Below are 21,317 nucleotides of genomic sequence, written 5' to 3'. Positions count from 1 at the left end.
TTTTCTAATAATAACGGCAGCAACCTCAGGAAGGACGTCGCAGCCAGCCAAGGAATGTGAGGGTCTGAGGGCCGCTCACCGACGCAAACCTCCAGGTGTTCACAACAACAGTGCTTGCACAGTTACCTCCAACAGGGCGTTTTGTCGTCACCGGGTGGCTGGGTTGCTGTTCGCTGCAGTCGTTCAGTAAGCACTCTTGACTCTGCGCTGGTCATCCTATATCACAGCTTTCTGCACATCCAGCTTTGAACCAGAAGTGGTGAACCTGCAGCACTGCCGCTCCGCCAGCTGTAATGGTTTGGAGCACAGTTCTGTTTGGCTGCAAAACATGGACAGTGGAGATCAAAGAAATGAAATGATTTGAGGCTTTCCAATGTGATGTTAGAGGTGCCTGTAGATTAAATGGGTTGACCGAGTAAGGAATGAAGACGCCCTACGAATAATCGACGGGAAAAAAACGTCTAATGAAGAACGTTATGAAACGAAGAGATACAATGACTGGGTACAAATTACATATCATTGCTGAAAAACAAACATTGAAGATAGGGGAAGAATCACTGCTGCAGCTCTAGATGTGAGTATACATGGCGAATCGTCGACATAGAAGATGCACCAGTTACGCTGAACTGGATATCTGGCAAGCAATAGGAAACGGTAGCCACACCAAAGCAATTTTCAGGTTAATGAGCAAACGCGAACAGCGAATTCTGTGCATGGAGAGATGTCGATTCCAGGAAGTACAGGCCGGTTGACGATACTGCACCGACGAACATCGGCTCTCCACTGTCATAGACCTCCTCAACGGACTTAGAGCGTACTTCCAACACAAGGACTTAGTGAAACACTGATTATGTAGAACGAGTGAGAGAGAGAGAGGCATCAATATGAACCCTTTTTCAAAATAGCAAAACCGATCTCCTTCGGACACATTTGCCTGAGGTCCGTGTGCATATCTGTTTGTGTACGATAAAACATTTAAATTTTTGGAGTAGATGTACACCAGATCATGGACTATCAGAGACGCACAACGTCTTTTTGTAGCGTCCCCCAGTCCCATCTGTAATTAGTTGAGTATGCCCATGATATTGTTAGATATATAGATAAATACGTGCAATGTTCATTCCGTAGATCAGTAGTGAGTCTCGAAAAACTAGAACACGTCAGAAAACCAAAAAAATATCACACATATTTACAAAAGAATAGATTGTCTAGGAAAATCCGCGGTAGCGAGTGCAGCTGTTCTTTGTATCTTATATACGCCTCTCATTAGTCAATAGTCGTAAGTTTTCCATTCTAACAGACATCAACTATAGATCAGACGAGATTTTGGTAGGAGAGTCAACTTCACTGATGAATTACAGTTTACTGGAATTGTTTCAAAGACTCCCTGTGTGGTATCTGCTGCCGCTATTTAATAGTGTATCAATAATTGAACACCTGTAGATACTTTTGCACTTTTAACGAATCTTTACTGATGCTTCCTTATTGTAAATGTATAATAGTTAACCTGAGGTGGTTTACATTATTCATTAACTTCTTGTAGACAACTGTGGTGTTCGCTAAGAGTGGCCACGATGCAGTAACATTACCAGTTACTTTCAGTTTCACAGCCGCAGTGAATTTTTGATTCTATTAGTGCTGTAAGCTAGTTGGACTGACCAGTCACGATGTACAAATAAATTTTATTTTTTGAGAATAACTTACAGTCCCATCAGCATCACAGTTTTAACATTTAACTTGTAACGTTATCTCTTCTTTATGTATTTACTGTATAATAACGGTCGTATCACATAACTAGTTCGGTTCTATTTGAGCTTTTCTTCCAGCACCATATCTGTGACCATATCCAAATACTGACTGACGATTCTGTTGACGTGGTACCAGCTTACGCGCAAAACATTAACTCAGTTGCCTATTAGTGGTTTAAAACTAATTCAAATAACCTCTACACAAAAGCAAGTTTCATTACATTTCCATTACCCATTTTGGTAGAATAACATTCATTAATTGTCATTAGCTGCCTCCCTCCCAAAATGAGTATCAGTAGCAATAGAAAACACAAATGTTGACAAAACGCGAATAGGGCTTATGGTGGTTGGAGATGACAGAAACTACAGAGATGAATTTGACAAAATGTAGATGCTGCGACAGGTACTCACCTTCTACCTTGGCACATTCCTTTGTTATGTATTCGACCATCTGTTGCCCTATCTCCGCTATCAGCAGGAACATGTTTCTCATTTTCTTCGATGTGAATGCAGGACTTAGTGTCGCCCGCATGTCGTGCCATTCTTTTCCTGCAAGAATAAAACAGTGTGAACAATGTGCTCTTCCTGTCAAGCATCCCTCACTTCTTTACGGATATGTGTACCCAATCTATTTGTTTGTTTAGTATGATTTGTTAAATGGTTCAAATGGCTGTGAGCACTGTGGGACTTAACATCTATGTTCATCAGTCCCCTAGAACTTAGAACTACTTAAAGCTAACCAACCTAAGGACATCACACACATCTATGCCCGAGGCAGGATTCGAACCTGCGACCCTAGCAGTCCCGCGGCTCCGGACTAAGCGCCTAGAACCGCTAGACCACCGCGGCCGGCTATGATTTGTTAGTTCGTGTTATAAGTATGAATGCGAAAAAGTATGCTTTCCTCGTAACGGACAACTATGATCTTAAGGAAGGGAAAAGTGTGATTTTTTATTAGAAATTCAGGACCACGGAGTTTTGTTCATGAGATAACTGGTACGTTCGGGAATTTAGTGTTTAGCCCCAAAATAAAGGAGTTCGGTTGGCTCTGAATGGTATATGGCGATAAAATTCGTATTTCTGACATCCTTATATTGATGCGAACGTAGACTAAGTAGGAACACTAAACATAAAACATCAGCTCGCAGTTTTTCGACCAACCAGTTGTCACCAACAACGCTCTATTTTACGTCTCTAGAAATATAAAAAAAAAATTGTTGGCTGTTCTCCATGCAACTTCGCTACAAGAATGCTGTCAGAAACCGAATCTATGCTATGTTCTGCTATGATTTCGACTTCATTATTTTCTCATATTCTTCAGTCAACTTTAATTAATTCCCTCTTAGCAAGTTATAATATTTGTGATTAAAGTATACTCTCATATTTGTGGAGAAAGTTTCTTATACGTAAAAACTAAACTGCCTCAAACTAGGCGATAAGCAACATTACATTTACATCTACATCCACATAGATACTCCGCAAGCCACTGTACGGTGCGTGGCGGAGGGCACCCAGGACCGCTGCCAGTCGTTTTCTCTCTTGTTCCACTTGCAAGTAGAACAAGAGAAAAGCGACTATCTATACGTCCCCATATGAGCCGTAATTTCTCGCATCTTAGCTTCGTGATCCTTACGCGCAATATATGTTGGCGGCAGCAGAATCCTTCCGCAGTAAGCTTCAAATGCGAGTTCTCTAAATTTTTGCGATCATATTTCTCGGAGAGAATGTCGCCTTCCCTCCAGAGGCTCCCGTTTGAGTTCCCAAAGCACCTTCGAAACACTCGCGTGTTGTCCGAACCTATAGTAACAAACTTAGCAGCTCGCCTTTGAACTGCTGAAGTGTCTTTCTTTAATCAAACCTGGTACGTATCCCAAATACTCGAGCAGTACTCAGGAACTGGTCGGGCTAGCGTCCTATACGAGGTCTCCTTCACAGATGAACCACACTTTCATAAAATTCTCCCAATAAACCGAAGTCGACCATTCGCCGTCCCTACCACAGTTCCAGTTCATATCGCTTTGCAACTTTACGCCCAGATACTCATACGACATAAGTGTATCAAGCAGGTCACTTCTAATGATGCATCCGAACATTATGGATTCATTATGGATTTGTTTTTCTACTCATCGGCATTAACTTACATTTGTCTACATTTCGAGGCAGATGCCATTTCACCACACCGACTACAAACTTTCTCTAAGTCTTCTTGTAGCTTCGTGGAGTCACTCAACTTCGATACGTTACCGTACACGACAGCATTATCAGAAACAACCGCAGATTTCTGCCCACTCTATCCGCTAAACCATTTATGTATATAGGGAGCAACAGAGGTCCTACGACACTTCCATGGGCTACTCCTGGCGATACCCCTGTTTCTGATGAACAACCTGTAACGCCAGAAGTGCATATCCTTCTATAACCATCTATTGTACTAAAAATTTTTTTCCTTATATTGTTACCTGAAGATATGACATTTGCATCTTTATGTACTGTCATTGTTTTACAACTATATGTGCATATATGTCGATGCATAATTGGTTTGTTTTGTAAGTATTATTTGTATTTTTAAGCTGGCTCTTGCCTAGGAAAAACTATGCTAGCGAACGATTACATCAATAGGTCGTGTGTAGAACCAAAGTGTTTAGGATCTAGGGTAGTGTTAACTCTTCCACGTGGAGCGCGGGCAGAACAGAGTCTGGCTGGAGTAGGGCGGTGGAGCAGGTGTGTTGTGTGACGCTCCCACGGGTTACCGCGCTTTCGGGGTTGGGCAGCATGTAATTGCGCTCGACTTGCTGTGATAGTTTCTGGCACGGTGTCGCGGACGGGAAACATTAGCTGGCGCACATCAAGAGCCCTTTTCGCCCGGTGACCGTGTCGAGAAGAAGGCGCGCCAACGTCCAGCTTCTGCAACAGCGACGGCCGACAATGAGTGATTGTCGCCACCTCCTCGACCGACGACTTCAAACCTTCAATCAACCAACAAGGAAGACTGAAAGCGCGTAAAGTTTTAGAAATGTATGGCAGACATTAGCTTTTCAAACTGTTCCATTTGCATCACTAAATTACAGCAACTTAGCATGAACCTTTGTTGCTCATTGTCCCAATTGCATTACCAAGCAGGGTCCCTTCCTTTTCCGAAATGAACCCGAGTGTCGTTGAAATTCAAACGCCAACATTAAAGTAATATCATTCGATTTCACTGCTTTAGTTTCAAAGTTCAGTTAAGGTATTCATAACTGGTTACAATAGTTAGATTACACAAGCAGAAATTAAGAGTGCGAGTTTTGTTACCATATTTTAGCTTACCTGTGACTGCAGCTCAGTTTGGTACGTACTAAATTTTACTATTGTTAATTGTTCAGAATCTTTTAATTCAAGTTCAAAGTTAAATCTCTTATTTCTAAATTGGATAGACTCAAGTTGCTTTTGAGATGATTGTTGAGGTAGCCCAAGACTAAACTTATTTAATTTAATTTCATAGTGCTTCAGAAACAAAGTTCACTATTAATTTCAGTCACTAAATTAACTTCAATTTTCCAGTTTTATTAATTCTTTCGCTAAATTAAGTCAGAGTGTAGCGAAATTTATTACTTCTGAGAAACATTCAGTTTTCACACAATACGTGTCAACCTTCAGTTGCCACGCTTTTAGTGCTAATTATATGTGCATTAACCTTTCTTTTTCATTTATTATAGTAGTTGTCCACAGGACTGGCGACCGTAATTATCCCCAAATCCCAAATATCTAATTAACGCCAGTTAATTGTTAACGTAATAACCAAACATTTACTTTCCTTATTAACTTTACCGTTTTTCAAAATTAATTTCCACCAATTCCATTTGCATTTTCCTTTCATTTAGATTTATCCCTTTCTCCCTCTTTACCGACAGATTAACTTCGGTGACTATTGCTTTTCCCAAATTTCCATAAGGTACACGTGGTTTAATTTTTTACTGTCATTAAGGTCGAAAAGTGAGGGGGAGGTTACAACCCGTCGTTGTGGACAGCACGCTGGGTTCTAAGACCCAAGGACTCTTCGAGCCAGTCACATATCTGTGAAACTATTCTGTATGCTCGTATCTTCGTTAACAGCCTGAAATGGGGCACTGTGTCCAATGCTTTCCGGAAATCTAGAAATGTCGAATCTACCTGTTGCCCTTCTCCATAGTATGCAGTCCATCATTTGAGAAGATGGCAAGCTAGGTCTCCCACGAGCGGTCCTTGCCAAAACCATGCTGATTAGAATGCAGTTGAAAGTGTAATTTTTATATTTAATTTGTAGTGCGCGGGGAAGAATACGACACGACTTTTCATTTTACAGCCACGTACCAAATCACTGCAGCAGACGCGCAGTTCAGAATATAGGTTTATAATAACGTCTGTCACAAGGCTGCTTGAAAATAAAACGTCGCACAATGGTATGAAGCAATGGAAACAAAAGTCTCACCTTTCATGAATATCAGCATCCGCTGTTGGACTGGGTGGCCCTTGTCGGTGTTCAGAAAGTCGACGTGGTCAGTGAAGTGGTCAAAGTCCTTGACAGTGATGGATCTGATGAGATCGGGATCCCTCACCAAGACCAGAGACTTTGCGAACGTGTAGAACACAGCGTAGGGGTGTCTCTGGAAGTGCCTGTACATGTCCACCACGACCTCGGGCATGGCCTTCCTGCTGAGCGCCACGTCCAGCATGTTCCCCACGACGGGCAGCGGCGGCAGGGACGGCACGCCGGCCCTGCAGAACTTGGTGGCGTAGCGGCGCCACCAGAGCAGCGCCAGCGTCAGCGCCGCCAGCGCCGCCGACGCCCAGAGACTCCACCAGTCAGCAGCCATTGTCTGCAGAAAATTACACTGCTAGACCAGTCGAAAAACTGTGTTAACAGGCTAAGACTAGACTAGCGTTTTGATTGTAACTCAAATACGTCTATTTGACGTGTCATGTCTTGCAAATCCTCTTTTCTTTTTCATTGATTATGCTTTCGATCAAACAACCAATGGTTGTTTTATTTTGTATTTCAACTATCTCACACTTGTATTTATTTCAGAGCCTGTAGAAAATTGCTGTACACAGCCGAAACCATGCAGCAGTGGTCAATCAAAATGAAAGGATATTTTATTACAACTAACGGCAGCCAGTGCAGCAGATTGCTGTAATTCAGAAATTTGGGTTTGGCTGCTGACTCTCGTTAAATTAAAACACTTCGTGGTCACCAAAAGTGGGGCACTTACATAGTCTAAAAGGACATCGGTCATATTCAAAGGAACTGACCCGTAATCAGCAATAAACGATTGACGGGACCCATGTAAAATGTAATTAAGGTGGCCGGAGGGGATGTTGAGGACCAGTCGTGCGAGGTGCAGTGCATCGTATTCTACATATGTTTAGAACCAGTTTAATGCGTGTATGTATTTACGTTTGAAAGAGTATTTAAAGGGTATTAGTGTGTTAGTGCACGTATATATAACAGGCTTGTTACCCGGTTTTATACGAAAGACATTAAAACTTCTGTTTATTTACTGTCCTGTTCCGACTACACGTTTGGTCCGACTCACAAATTTTTATCACTTGATGGCAAACGTAAATTTTTTTCACACTTTTCTAAATTTTGTACTACGATTTATTTACGAACAGTGTCTATAGGAACAAGAGGACTAAAAGTACTTTTTCTTAGAATGGAGTCGAACTTGTTGTTTCTTGCATACGTACATATGGTTTCGACTTCTGTAATCATCATAAAATGTTCACAAAGATTTTCTTGTTGGGTATGCAGCTCAATCATACACTCATCTAGACACAATATGACTGTCATCTTCAGGTCTCATGTGCCTGTTATCTTCAGGTGAGACAGCTGTTTTGTTATCTTATCGAAACTGCTTCATAGCGTATCTTTTTCCTTATTGTTATTTCATTCCGCCGCGTATCATATGGGTGGGTAGGCGGACAGTCAGTGATACGGACAAACCCGCTCTTCAGCCAGTTGGCAACAAAAACTAATGGAGACGAAAGCAACAAGAAACAGAAAGGTTGGGTATTTATAATGAATTGAAAACTTTGCCAAGATGAAAATAAAATGGGAGTTTTAGTATCTACAAGAGATATGACTTCCTGAACTATAAGTTAAAACAGTAATAATAAAAGGTAAAACGAAACAAATGAGAGCACATTAAAAAACATTTAAAACTCGATGCCCAAAGACTGATATTTAAAACAAGCACTTTCCTCCCACTGAAAGTGGGAGTAGCTGCCCTGATATAAAGACTCTGTTGTTGTAGAGGAAGAGATCGGTCATTGAAGAGGATAGGAGTACCTGTATTGTGGTATAAGGATGGAGGCCTGGTGCGCAGCATCAGTGTACCAGGAGTCGCTATTGAGACAGAAGCGGTAAAAGCTGGCAGAGCAGACAAATCGCTGTCGATTGCGATTCATCGTTTCTGGTAGCATTCACTTCTTGGGCACCATTGTTTGTGACAGTGGCCAGCAGCGGCGATTACTAACACGCGCGCTGTTTGCTTCTCACTGTTTATGTAAGAGACGCCGTTCAATATACGAATCACTACCGGCGAGAATAGCAAAAAATGGTTCAAATGGCTCTGACCACTATGGGACTCAACTTCTGAGGTCATCAGTCCCCTGGAACTTAGAACTAACTAACCTAAGGACATCACATACATCCGTGCCTGAGGCAGGATTCGAACCTGCGACCTAGTGGTCACGCGGTTCCAGACTGTAGCGCCTAGAACCGCTCGGTCACTTTGGCCGGCGGCGAGAATAGCAAACAGCGCTCCCACGTGAAGATAACGGGCAGAGGGGGTGTTGAAAGATTGCGTCTAGATAAATGTATAGCCCGGCTGCATCCCGACAAGGCTATCGTCGGTTAATATGCTGGGAATGTCAGCGAAGTCACAAACGTTCATCCTCTTAAAAACCGTACTTAGGGCTCCTACTATGATGTGACTAGTTTCGACAATTTGTACCATCATCTGGCAGTTGCAGCCTCTGAAGTCGAAATTTCTAACTTACTTCATCTTTTATATTTATGTTCTTGCATCGATTTTCAACAGATGGGTGAAAAGGACAAAACTATGAAACATATTTCTAGAACTAGCTAACTGCAGTCGTAACTGGCGAAATAACAAGCCGCGTACGATTTGGTCGTACCAGTGAACCAACTGGACGAACATACTGACACACAGAAAGGTTGTATCACCGCTGTGTAAATGTTGCATCATGTACGGCAGTACCATGATATACAGCATGATACAATCATTTCTGATACCATTGTGGATCTGATCTTACTTTGAGCAAATGTATATCTACTTTAGAAGGAAAACTGCTTGACCAGTTGAGCTTCCATTCAGCGTCTCCTCACAGACTCTGTTAACTTTAAGAAGCGGTCAAGCTTTATTCAGCTTTAAACTAAAGCGAATAAGCTTCACTAATCATCAATAGCTTGTATGTAGAAGTACAGTACGTAGTTACTGTGTGTGTGTGTACAAAGAATGTGTTTTATGGGAAAATGCAAGGGTAGCTTCTGCGACAAAGACAAAATTCCGGAAGATGTACGAAAACAGCGAGTTAAAAACTACCTGATAAAAAATGAAGAATATCAAGCATGAGAAATAGGTATGTGGAATCATCTGCTGTTGGATGACTGATAAGAAATTTATTAAGAACAGAGAAACTCATAATTTTATTTCACTAGTCTGTTGTGTGATGATTCCAAACAGCCTTTACATTAACATGCAGTCATCAAACCCTGTGGCTTACGTTAAATTAGAGTAAGGAAACGTGGAGAATGTGGAATCTCTTATGCCAACCTGTCAAACGTGTCTTGAGATCCTTTTGTCGTAAAATGTAAACGGTACACAATGCAGGGACCACATTCTTTAAAGAAGGAAGGAATGTTGGTCCATGGCCTGTCCTGTATCAATCAGCAAAATGAGGTCATTGAAGAGGAAGATGTCGTCAGCCTAAAGCCAGTCCAAACGCTGTTATGGAGGAAGGCGAATTCAGAGTGCAGCACTACTCATTCAGGATGCTGGCAACACGGAAGGCGCAGATCAGCGCTTCTAAAAGGCAGAGCTGGGAAGTCTTGCAATTCGAGCAACGCTCTGGAGGAAATGGCCAAATAAGAAAACCAGAGCAAATGAAGGCATCACAGCCCATTTTGGACATCCTGCTGCTCCAGTCTGCTAGAATCTCTGGGGCGGCAGTGTTGCCATTCAAGAAATACTAACCATCCACCTCTAGCACATGTTTAAAAACTCCGCCTCTGCCATGAGTTCTTTATACGGAGCAGTATCCCGGTGCATGTGGTATGCCAACCATTATGAGATGTAGACTACCTGTGGCACTGGATAACGCAGACATCTGCTGTCCGTGGACTCTGCTTCTATGTAGGCTGTTTAGGTTTTCTTATTGGTAACGCCACATAGCGCTCTGTATGAAAAATCACTGGCTGTGCTGTGTGCGGTCTGTGGCTAGTTTGCATTGTTGTCTGCCATTGTAGTGTTGGGCAGCTGGATGTTAACAGCGCGTAGCGTTGCGCAGTTGGAGGTGAGCGGCCAGCAATGGTGGATGTGGGGAGAGAGATGGCGGAGTTTTGAAATTTGTAAGACGGGATGCCATGAACTGCTATATACATTATGACTTTTGAACACTATTGAGGTAAATACATTGTTTGTTCTCTATTAAAATCTTTCATTGGCTAACTATACCTATCAGTAGTTAGTGCCTTGTTGTTGTTGTTGTCTTCAGTCCTGAGACTGGTTTGATGCAGCTCTCCATGCTACTCTATCCTGTGCAAGCTGCTTCATCTCCCAGTACCTACTGCAACCTACATCCTTCTGAATCTGCTTAGTGTACTCATCTCTCGGTCTCCCTCTACGATTTTTACCCTCCACGCTGCCCTCCAATGCTAAATTTGTGATCCCTTGATGCCTCAAAACATGTCCTACCAACCGATCCCTTCTTCTAATCAAGTTGTGCCACAAACTTCTCTTCTCCCCAATCCTATTCAATACCTCCTCATTAGTTACGTGATCTATCCACCTTATCTTCAGTATTCTTCTGTAGCACCACATTTCGAAAGCTTCTATTCTCTTCTTGTCCAAACTAGTTATCGTCCATGTTTCACTTCCATACATGGCTACACTCCAAACAAATACTTTCAGAAACGACTTCCTGATACATAAATCTATATTCGATGTTAACAAATTTCTCTTCTTCAGAAACGCTTTCCTTGCCATTGCCAGTCTACATTTTATATCCTCTCTACTTCGACCATCATCAGTTATTTTACTTCCTAAATAGCAAAACTCCTTTACTACTTTAAGTGTCTCATTTCCTAATCTAATTCCCTCAGCATCACCCGATTTAATTTGACTACATTCCATTATCCTCGTTTTGCTTTTGTTAATGTTCATCTTATATCCTCCTTTCAAGACACTGTCCATTCCGTTCAACTGCTCTTCCAAGTCCTTTGCCGTCTCTGACAGAATTACAATGTCATCGGCGAACCTCAAAGTTTTTACTTCGTCTCCATGAATTTTGAAACGTACTCCGAATTTTTCTTTTGTTTCCTTTACTGCTTGCTCAATATACAGATTGAATAACATCGGGGAGAGGCTACAACCCTGTCTCACTCCTTTCCCAACCACTGCTTCCCTTTCATGCCCCTCGACTCTTATTACTGCCATCTGGTTTCTGTACAAATTATAAATAGCCTTTCGCTCCCTGTATTTTACCCCTGCCACCTTTAGAATTTGAAAAAGAGTATTCCAGTCAACATTGTCAAAAGCTTTCTCTAAGTCTACAAATGCTAGAAACGTAGATTTGCCTTTTCTTAATCTTTTTTCTAAGATAAGTCGTAAGGTCAGTATTGCCTCACGCGTTCCAACATTTCGACGGAATCCAAACTGATCCTCCCCGAGGTCTGCATCTACCAGTTTTTCCATTCGTCTGTAAAGAATTCGCGTTAGTATTTTGCAGCCGTGGCTTATTAAACTGATAGTTCGGTAATTTTCACATCTGTCAGCACCTGCTTTCTTTGGGATTGGAATTATTATATTCTTCTTGAAGTCTGAGGGTATTTCGCCTGTCTCATACATCTTGCTCACCAGCTGGTAGAGTTTTGTCATGACTGGCTCTCCCAAGGCCGTCAGTAGTTCTAATGGAATGTTGTCTACTCCGGGGGCCTTGTTTCGACTCAGGTCTTTCAGTGCTGTTAGTGCCTTAAGTAGTCTGAATCTTTTATGTAGCTGGCAGTAGTGGCGCTCGCTGTATTGCAGTAGTTAGAGTAACGAAGACTTTTGTGAGGTAATTGATTTGTGAAACGTATAGGTTAATTTAGTCAGGGCCATTCTCTTGTAGGGATTACTGAAAGTCAGATTTCGTTGCGCTAAAAAAATATTGTGTGTCAGTTTAAGCACTGTCTTGTATAATTTTTCCAAGGGGACGCTTCATGCTGCAGCCACTCTGCTGCGTCACTAGTTGGGAGTCTACCTTCCACTGTTGGCCACCACTTTGGTAAGCTGCCTGTTCGAGCCTCGGCCTGCTTACTTCCCCTCCTCACCGTCACTGCCATCCAGGCTATGGAGGTCTAGACTAACGTTGCTCGAGCCTTAGGGTATGTGCAGGCCATCATCTTTGACTGTGTTGGATGCATCAGGACTGCACGACTGTGTGGATGTCAATAGTGGTGGCTTCCCGCAGGCTTTGCCAGTTCGGTCAGTGCCTCCTAATTACATACTTGATCTACCCATCGAATCTTCGACATCCTTCTGTAGCACAACACTTCATAAGCTTCTACTGATTTTTTCTCTGAATGCTTTCCATCAACGTTTTACTTCCTTACAAGGCTACTTAAAAGTTAAATTATATTTGATTTCAAAAAATTCCTCTTTTCTGAAAGGAGGACCAATATACATTTTATATCTTGTTAACTCTGGATATCATCAGTTATTTGCTGCTAGATAGCTAAGCTAACCTACTATTTTCAGTGTCTCATTTCCGATTCCAGTTCCTTCAAAATCATTTGATTTCGTTCAATTGCATTCCATTACCTACTTTTGTTGGTGTTTATTTTATAATCCCTGTTGAAGAAATCTGAAATGTTCTGCTGCAGTTCTTGAAGACTATGAGGGTTGTTGAGGTACACCTTAGACTTGAGGCTCCCCACGCAAAGTAAACGCACATTGATAGAGCAGGTGACCTGGGTGGCCCACTAGGGCTCCTTCCGGACTGACATCTGCTAATAACTCCGTCAGGCGAGAAGATAGTGTAAATGTGCTCCAAGGTCCGGACGACTGTATGGGCTGGTACTCAGTCCTGCTGGAAATAAATGCAGGTCCTTTCCTCCTTCGTTAAAGCTGCCACAGACGGCCTGGGCCACTTTCATATGCCTCACCCTGTATATTTATTGCTTTCCTTAGTTACAAAATGAATTACACACATAAAAAAAGTTTTCCCATCACCTCGGTTCCGAGAGTTCTGGAACCTGTACAGAAAATTGGAATAGAGATCAACATAAACATCATTTCTGCCCTTTGCCCATGAAAACCCCACATTCCTTGTTCTACCGCGATACAGCGAGACCTTGAAAGGTGGTGGTCCAGACTGCTGTAGACATCGATACCACTAATACCCAGTAGCACGTCCTCTTGCGTTGACGCATGCCTTATTCGCGTGGCATACTATCCACAAGTTCATCAAGGCACTGTTGGTCCAGATTGTCCCACTCTTCAACGGCAATTCGGCGTAGATCCCTCAGAATGGTTGGTGGGTCACGTCATCCACAAAGAGTCCTTTTCAGTCTATCCCAGGCATGTTCGATAGGGTTCATGTCCGAACATGCTGGCCACTCTAGTCGTTATCCTGAAGGAAGTCATTCACAAAATGTGCACGATGGTGGCGCGAGTTGTCGTCCATGAAGACGAATGCCTCGCCAGTATGCTGCTGATATTGTTGTACCATTAGTCGGTGGATGGAATTCATGTATTGCACAGGCCTTACGGTGACTTCCGTGACCACCAACGGCGTACGTTGGCCCCACATGATGCCACCCCAAAACAGCACGGAACTTTCACCGTGCTGAACTCGCTGTACAGTGTGTCTAAGGCGTTCAGCCTGACCGAGTTGCCTCCAAACACGTCTCCGACGATTGTCTGGTTGAAGGAATATGCGACACTAGTCGGTGAAGAGAAGGTGATTTATTTATTATATGCCAAATTATTGACCTGTTACCTGATGTTTAAAAAAGGGTCGTACATTTACAATTTTCGTTTTTCATCTTTTTACAGTTTTCTTTCCTTTTGTTTTATCTACAACATTTACAAAGACTGACACTTTTCACAATAACAATAATTTAAGGTTGAAATATAAATAAATTTTGTCGTTTTTTTTAAGAAGAATATGAAAAGAACATAGAATAGATGAGCGATTTGTTAGTACCATCACCGAATGTGGCTGACGGTAAATACCTCGGAATGGTTTCTTCGAGTAGTTGACTGCCAGTCACACACACACACACACACACACACACACACACACACACAAATGGTTATTAGTAGATAACGTGATCCCAATCCTGAGCGAACCATTTTGCACGTTGCTGGGCCCATCTGTACCGCGCTGCATGGTGTCGTGGTTGCAAAGATGGACCTCGCCATGGACGTCACGGGTGACGCTGCGGATCATGTAGCCTATTGCGCACAGTGTGAGTCGTAACACGAGGCCTGTGGCTGCACGGAAAGCGTTATTCAGCATGGTGGCGTTGCTGTCAGGGTTCCTCCGAGCCGTAATCTGCGGCGGTCATCCACTGCGGTAGTAGGCCTTGGGAGACCTGAGGGAGGCATGTCATCGACAGTTCCTGTCTCTCCGTGTCTCCTCCTTGTCCGAATAACATCAATTTGGTTCACCTCAGGCCCCCTGTACACTTTGTCTGTCGAGAGCCCTTCCTGGCACAAAGTGACTATGCGAACGCGATCGAACCGCGGTACTGACCGTCTAGACATGGTTGAACTACAGACAACACGAGCCGTGTACCTCCTTGCTGCTGGAATGACTGGAACTGATCGGCTGTTGGATCCCCTCTGTCTAATAGGCGATGCTCATGCATGGTTGTTTCGGCTGGTCCCGGCGGAGGTTCGAGTCCTCCCTCGGGCATGGGTGTGTGCGTTTGTCCTTAGGATACTTTAGGTTAAGTAGTGTGTAAGCTTAGGGATTGATGACCTTAGCAGTTACGTCCCATAAGATTTCACACACATTTGAACTTTTTTTGAATGCATGGTTGTGTACATCTTTGGCCGGGTTTAGTGACGTCTGTGAACAGTCAAAGGGACTATGTCTGTGATACAATATGCACAGTCGACTTCTACCTTCAGGAGTTCTGGGAACCAGATGTGTGTAATTATATAAAATAATACTGTGATCACAAGATTATTATTTAAAAGTCATAGTTGTGTACTGCGATAAATAATTCAAAATTTCTTTGGTATCCGAATTTTTAAGAATTTGTATTCCAGTTCAGTCAGTTTGCGACAAATGCAGTTATCCTGTCTCGGAAGAAAGCTTGAAGACAATAGTAACGTTAAATGGACTTGACGAGGCACCTGTGCACAGCCAACGTTGAGGCCAGTGGTCGTCAAACAGTGGACCGCAGACCGCATGCGTCCCGAATCAGCTGTAAGTGCGACACACGGTTCTCAGTCATATTTTACAAGGCACGTTGGAACAGTTGGGTGAGTTATCGACAGAAATAGGGGAACAAAACTTACAGACAAAATACCTTTATTGGCCTTGAACGTAATCACGATTAGCTACCATACACTTTTTACGCCGATGGTAAAGCAATTGGAAAGTTGCAATATCCAGCCGTGTGTGAGTCTGTGAAACCTATCATGGATCTACTCAGACTCCACCACACTCGCATTAAGAACAAATGTTAAGAGTAAATTGCGTAACGGAATCTCTATCTTGACAAGCCATAGCATAGAGTCTTAAGGTGGGAAATTGAAATAATCCTACCATATAACTACTTGTTTAATGAATAGAATATATCAGTGAATCAAAGGGAACTACTTCCTTCTTCAAATAAAAATGAGAAGGAAATATAAACCGATTATTTATTGTGTTAAACAGTCACAGAGCATTGGCATCAACATTCCACGAAAAACAAAGTTAGTTGCTGAGGACACTTTACAAGACAGGCAAGAGGGGTGGGTACACTATCCTAGCTGCACATCTAGTCATTAACCCAATACAACCCAACGATTAACTTAGTAACACGTCTGGTCAACTGAATACAACATCAAACGATGCTGAGGCACGAATCGGGTTTAGTGGAGCTGTGGCGCCAGTGTGCTCCCTGTCTAAATATTAACCCATACGTAACGGGCCGTGTTTCTGTATAGTCCCTATCAGCCTGCTGTAGCGGTAAGTGGGAAGACGGTGGTCGTAGTGGAGCATCAGAATCTCGTTCATCAGTGCTTGGACACCACCAAGCACCACGATGTCTCGGACCAACGACTCGTCTCCATCCACAATCAAACCACGAGTGTCCCTTTTTCTTCCTCCAGCACACACCAGTCAGGAAATACGTTACTATTTTCCGGTGACAGCGTGTCAATGCCACGTTTTACAGATTCCAACCCCGGAATGTCGTCAGTAAGGGGCCGATCAGAGCACATCTCTCTTGCTAGTTTGTCCCAGAAATTCCGGACTCAGCCAGCGATGTCCGAATCTGAGCGTTGCTTAACACTTCTGAATTTTCAGAGGTCTCTGTCCTCACCGTGATTTGCCTCAACAATCCAAAACTTGCACAGTTCTGACATAGACTGCGGTGTTGCAGCTTGAAGCTGTTGTCCTCGGACACCTCAAGAGATGTGTCGTGCCGCAGATCGCTAACGCCGACTTGCTGGACACAACCGGCAGGTCCGAGGAGCTCTCGTCGCTGGACGCTCGACGCTCGCACGCGTGCGACATGACTGCGCCGAGGCTCACTTGGCTACCGTCGCTGGCGCACGCCGACGCCACCAGCCCGAAGCCGTGTCGGGACGCGGAAAGGGATGCAAGCTGGCTGCCGTGGTCTAGCGGTGGCGGGAGATGGCCGGGAGATGGCCGGGCAACGAGAAGAAGAGGCGAAGCGGACCGCAGCACGAGAGGCAGTGCTAACGCTGTGTGGAGGTCGGGCACGTCACCAGGACGTGCAAGGACGCAGTCGCGTGGCTGCGCTGCGCCGAGAAGCACGAAACGCGTGACTGCAATAAACCGCAACACGTCACGCCCACGTGCGTGAATTGCGGTGGCGCTCACGCTGCAATCTCGCGCAGGTGCGCGTACTTGAAGAAGAGGACACAGGCCGCCACGAGAAAAGCGGCACATGAGGAAGAGGGTGCGGCCCCGCGATACCCCCCTACAGGGGGGAGAAGGACGACGCCGACCAGAAGCCGGCGAGGCTGGAGTCGCGCCCAGCGCCGCCACCGACGACGCAGTGGCCGCTCTCAAAGCCGCAGAGGAGGCAGAAGGAGGTCGTCGCCGTTCACCGGCACCTTCAACAGCTGCGAGAGGAACTGAGGGTGGCGACCAAGAAAACAGCCGCCCCCGGCGCCGCCTCCACGGTGGGTCGACCCAGGCAGGTGTTCCCCCGCGGACGGACGCGGTGACTCAAACGGACGTCGCCCCGGAACGTGCAACACCACGGGAGACCGGGCAGACGCCCACGGACGTCCCAACGTCCTCCCCTTAACAAACTCCCTACGGGGACGCACAACGCCAGGGGAAACACGAAGAAGAGCCTGGGAAACAGCGCACCGATGTCATCCCATTCCCCGACAGCACCAAATGCCAGTGGTGCTGAAGAAGACCGCCACCGTGCTGGGGGATGGGCGCTTCAACGAGCACAAAAACCCACACCTCTTCGCCGCTAGACCTCCGTGCTGGACACCGGGCAATAATGCTCGAATTCGCCACAAAGAAGGATCTGAACTTCATGCGTGCCAGCCCCGCCTTCACGCCGTGCGACTGGAAAGCAGTCGTGCGGCTGAGGAAGGAGGTTCGCGACGGCGAGAGGCAGCCGACAGGAGCGCTCGAGGCAGCAATTCAACAAGTCACGCGCGAGGGGAAGAAAACCCAAACAACAGAGTCCACCGCTAGCATGCTCGCGTGCCAGCAACGAGTAGTAATCGACGGACCGCGTCAGTACAGACCTTCAAGACAGGAAACAGCTTCACACAGCCCGCAAGGAATAAAAGGCAAGGCTGTATCAAGCTAGGACTCCACCAACCTCGGGCAAAGGATAACAGCCGTCAGTACAGCGTTAGCGTCAGCGTCAGCGACACGCGCAGCCCAGCACAAAACTCGGAGAGCCCACGACACACGTGTCGCATTCAAAACAGTGTGCAGCCTGTCCATTTCTCACGTACTCCCACACTGGAACTAACAGCCACTACAGGCGGCGACCACCGAAATTTTATGAAATACATTTCTCCGTAGTAAATCAACGTAATTTTAATTTTCACTACTTTCATTATTTTCTAAATTATAGCATTCCTGCTTTCCATTAATTACCAGCCTTACGAAAATCGCATTCGATTACCTATGTCTGTTTGGTTAATGCATGGTCAAACGTTTCAAAATTCCTCCCAAACGTAATGATTGCTGCATGTTAAGATAATACTTGGTATTTTACCCTCTGCAGTAGCATTATAATGTGAGAAGGGGAATGTCCTGCTGTTTGTTTTCCAGTAATGATAACGCACAGTCACTCGCGACTTGCTGATCAGCTGCTATGGTATCAATTTTTACACAGAGATAACATACTTTCATGAGTACACATTATACACACGATCATATTAAAATGCATTACACATTAGTAAATTGTGAAAATGACCGAATTATCAGTTTAATAAGCCACAGCTGCAAAATACTAACGAAAATTCTTTACAGACAAATAAAAAAAACTGGTAGAAACCGACCTCAGAGAAGATCAGTTTGGATTCTGTAGAAATGTTGGAACACGTAAGGCAATACTGACCCTTCAACATTTTTAGACTAAAGCTTTTAACAGTGTGGACTGGAATACTCTCTTTCAAATTCTGAAGGTGGCAGGGGTATAAAACAGGGAGCGAAAGGCTATTTACAATTTGTACAGAAACCAGATGGCAGTTATAAGAGTTGAGGGGCATGAAAGAGAAGCAGTGGTTGGGAAGGGAGTGAGACAGGGTTGCAGCCTATCCTCAATGTTATTCAATCTGTATATTGAGCAAGCAGTAATGGAAACAAAAGAAAAATTCGGAGTAGGTATTAAAATCCATGGAGAAGAAATAAAAACTTTGAGGTTCGCTGATGACATTGTAATTATGTCAGAGACAGCAAAGGACCTGGAAGAGCAGTTGAACGGAATGGGCAGTGTCTTGAAAGAAGGAAAGATGAACATCAACAAATAAAAAATTAGGATATTGGAAAATAGTAGAATTAAATCGGGTGACGCTGAGGGAATGAGATTAGGAAATGAGACACTTAAAGTAGTAAATGAGTTTTGCTATTTGGGGAGCAAAATAACTGATGATGGTCGAAGTAGAGAGGATATAAAATGTAGACCTGCAATGACAAGGAAAGCGTTTCTGAAGAAGAGAAATTTGTTAACATCGAGTATAGATTTTAGTGTCAGGAAGTCGTTTCTGAAAGTATTTGTATGGAATGTAATCATGTATGAAAGTGATACGTGGACGATAAATAGTTTGGACAAGAAGAGAACAGAAACTTTCGAAATTTGGTGCTACAGAAGAATGCTGAAGATTAGATGGGTAGATCACATAAATAACGAGGAGGTATTGAATAGAATTAGGGAGAAGAGAAATTTGTGGCACAACTTGACCAGAAGAAGGGCCATCTTCTGAGGCAGCAAGGGGTCACCAATTTAGTATTGGAGGGCGACGTGGAGGATAAAAATCGTAGAGGGAGACCAAGAGATCAATACACTAAAGAGATTCAGAAGGATGTAGGTTGCAGTACGTACTGGGAGATGAAGAAGCTTGCACAGGATAGAGTAGCATAGAGAGCTGCATCAAACCAGTCTCTGGACTGAAGACCACAACAACAACAATGTACATATTAGTTGTAAGAAACATGAAATTTCATTAAGGCTGTCTTAATACAACGCAATGAGTAGAACAAAACATAAGTTTATAACTTTTAGTAAGCGTTTGTGAACTTGTGTCATATAGCATAAGGAATTTAAACTACGTACGATTACTGTTATTAATCAATCATCTGCTCATACAGACGACAACACAACACCGGTTCGCTAGCGTGAGTGCAGACAGAGAACAAACAACTGATAGGTACTCTTCCGAATGCTACGGACTTGTAACGATCAGTACTTGTGGACTGGCCTCCAACTTAACGCACACTTCCTATAGCTTGTCTGTTAGGACCTCATAACATTCCGATTTACGTAGTTACCAATTAATTTTAAGACCGGTACATACGCGACCTGAGATGCCGCTCCACAATGTCAGTAATGACTCTGAGCAGAAAGTTTTGCGCTCACTGCTTAGACCTCTCATTGCATATTTATCTTTTAACGACAGGAAACATTTATGTACGGCAAAGGTTTCACGGCATCCAATGACCGACAGATGTTCAGTTGGCAACTTTCAAATGCCACTGTGAATTCTTCAGATTACGAGATTCCGCGTATTTAACATGTTTGTACGAGCATGTTTCTTGGCTTTGAGATCCTCCTGAAGCAGTCGTTCACTGAACAACTAGTAACCAGTAGCTTTGTAGCAGCACTACGCACACCTTACTGCGCCAGCGCCCCCGTTTCACAGAGGAGCCGTCACTCACCTCTGGTAATACTCGGAACAGTAGACTGCGCGTTAGGCTGCGGGTTACCAGCGCCTCTAGCGGACTCGCGTTGATATACCGACAGCCACGACGCAGGCGGTTTCGTGGTGGGGGCCTGAGGCAGGGGAAGAGCGAACGTCACGTCATCGTCCCGGATACCCGCAGGAAAGTGCATCGCAGTACCGACCAGCTTATCTGGTGGCTCCCTTCTGTTTTTTGAGATATCTGGGCAGAAGAAAGTGTCAGCTTTACACTGCCCTCCTTTCACTATCCCCCCCGCATCAGACAGACTTAATGTAAGGTTACATCAATGACACGAAAACCTATTAATTTCATCTGTCTGTGAAAACTCTTTAATTCCAGAAGCCAATAACTCCATAATCAGAGATCGATTTGTAAGTGAAATGAAGCCATTCTTAAACGGCCGTAAGCCATTTCGAAAGAATAAGTAGTGTTTGAAGAATATCTAGGAGTAAGAAATTATATAGTCACGTCAGCTTTTGTTTTGAACAGGTCTATGTAGAGTCGAGACAATAGTGTCTCGCTTTCATTTTATCATTTGATTTCGGCTCAACTTCTCTCACTTTTTCAGTATTGTGTTAGATCGTGTGAGTGCTTATTTTAAAGATATATAGCGTAAAACATACAACGCTTTAATTTCAGAAGTACCTTCCACTTCATCTGAAAGTAATTATCTTTATGAGAGCGAAAAGTTTTACT

At 43.9% G+C, this 21,317-nt stretch overlaps 1 protein-coding gene across 3 annotated transcripts in view; it reads right to left on the bottom strand.

Annotated features, from left to right (window-relative positions):
* Positions 1 to 20,680, bottom strand: part of LOC126335584 (cytochrome P450 9e2-like) — a 99,043-nt gene extending 78,363 nt beyond the window's left edge. For all 3 annotated transcript variants that reach the window (XM_049999017.1, XM_049999018.1, XM_049999019.1), the window contains exons 1-3: positions 20,598 to 20,680; positions 6,196 to 6,583; positions 2,160 to 2,297 (exon numbers count right to left, since the gene is read on the bottom strand). In XM_049999017.1, coding sequence (XP_049854974.1) covers positions 2,160 to 2,297; positions 6,196 to 6,580 — 523 coding nt within the window. In that variant the 5' untranslated portion in view covers positions 6,581 to 6,583; positions 20,598 to 20,680. The remainder of the gene's footprint in view (positions 1 to 2,159; positions 2,298 to 6,195; positions 6,584 to 20,597) is intronic.
* Between the last annotated feature and the right edge of the window lie 637 nt (positions 20,681 to 21,317).

Source organism: Schistocerca gregaria, chromosome 2, assembly GCF_023897955.1.
Source record: "Schistocerca gregaria isolate iqSchGreg1 chromosome 2, iqSchGreg1.2, whole genome shotgun sequence".
In the NCBI taxonomy this organism is placed as follows: Eukaryota; Metazoa; Arthropoda; class Insecta; order Orthoptera; family Acrididae; genus Schistocerca; species Schistocerca gregaria.
The sequence above is the reverse complement of the archived record's forward strand: the minus strand, read 5'-3'. Positions and strand labels throughout refer to the sequence as shown.